Consider the following 1,440-nt stretch of genomic DNA (forward strand, 5'->3'; position numbering starts at 1 on the left):
TTGTGAAAATTAACATTTTCCTCTAGCATACTGAACACTTATGCAGCAATTAAAAAATGAATTCTTAGGCGTATAAATCTTGGGCTTGTCAAATGTTTACAACAGAGGAGCAATAAAGCACCTCAAAAGAAATGAAGTTTTTCCTCTAAAGAACAATAGTTTCATTTCAGGACGCTAGGACGTGCAATGACTCGGGGGTGCCCTCTGTTGGTAAAATCTAGAGCAACCATGTACTTAAGGAGCAAGATATAGGAGGGAGAAGAGGAAAGGGAGGAAAATTATAGAAAATCAGGAGTGAAAAAACTCCTGAATTTGATCCTTAACTCTTGGTTATATGTTTTAAAGTATGGTCAATAAAGTGGGATTCTTCTTTCATAGGAGTCGAATTAAATCTTGGGTTAAGGAAGAGGAAACATTAGTCTGTTAGCAAAATGCTTTGAAAGATGCTGTTTACATTTGATTACTTTGAAAAAGAGGTTTACCAGGGTTTCATTGACTTCATTTCATTAGTAATATGTAGTAATTGCAAGAAAATCAATTTGGGGCTTAACAGTATTTACTTCACAGTATCACCTAAAAATCATATCACATAACTCCCCCCCAAAAGTCATTTCTCCAGGCAACTCTGAAGCTACTATTAAGCATATCATGGATACACACAAGACTTGGGTTATATCATGGGCAGTGAAAGGTATGTTTACCACTTGAGTCATCATAGTATGTAATAAGTAAGTAATGAAAAGTTGCAGTAAAAATAGATAGGCATCCTTCATTAGGGAGCTAGTGGTTTGTATAATTCAGAACGTGTGTAATGAGGAAGCTGGAGTGATGGAAGGTTTGCCCTCAATTATCCTGGTCCATTGACTGGCACTTTTTAACATGTGGAATACTAACATGTCCGTGGTTGATACGAAAATTCCTAAATTAGGGATTCTGAGTAATGTAGCAGGTAGAGTTGCAGACTGCGACTTGGATATAAGTTCATTTAAAATGACAGCCCACTGCCGTTTGCGGTGCTGCGGTGCTGTGCCAAATCGCTCAGTCGTGTCGGACTCTTTGCGACCCTACGGACTGTAGCTCCGCCAGGCTCTTCTGTCCAGGGGATTCTCCAGGCAAGAACACCTGAGTGTTGGAGAAAGGCAAAGACAGGACAGTATGAAGTGGCTCCTGGCCTTTGAGGCCGTTCTTGAGATTAGATACCACTTCACACCTGCTGATAACAAATTGGAACCTATCATCGACCTCATAAAACATGCTTTCCTGTATCTCTGGAAGTCTCCTTTCCCGCCAGCAATTGGTTTCCCTCTCATTTTTGGAGCCATCCCATCGCAAAAGTAGAAATGGACCTGCTATTGAATTAATTTGCTAATAGACGATGAACATTTGTGGAAAAGCCACGGAACAACAACAGATCATGGTATAAAATTACACTGCATTAAA

The 1,440-nt window shown here is 39.7% G+C and overlaps 1 protein-coding gene across 1 annotated transcript in view; it reads left to right on the forward strand.

Moving 5' to 3' along the window:
* The first annotated feature begins 1,375 nt into the window (after positions 1-1,375).
* Positions 1,376-1,440, forward strand: part of RGMB (repulsive guidance molecule family member b) — a 25,098-nt gene continuing 25,033 nt past the window's right edge. The window contains exon 1 of the mRNA XM_010832002.1: positions 1,376-1,417. Coding sequence (XP_010830304.1) covers positions 1,376-1,417 — 42 coding nt within the window. The remainder of the gene's footprint in view (positions 1,418-1,440) is intronic.

This window comes from Bison bison, unplaced genomic scaffold, assembly GCF_000754665.1.
Source record: "Bison bison bison isolate TAMUID 2011002044 unplaced genomic scaffold, Bison_UMD1.0 scf7180017864533, whole genome shotgun sequence".
NCBI classification, from domain to species: Eukaryota; Metazoa; Chordata; class Mammalia; order Artiodactyla; family Bovidae; genus Bison; species Bison bison.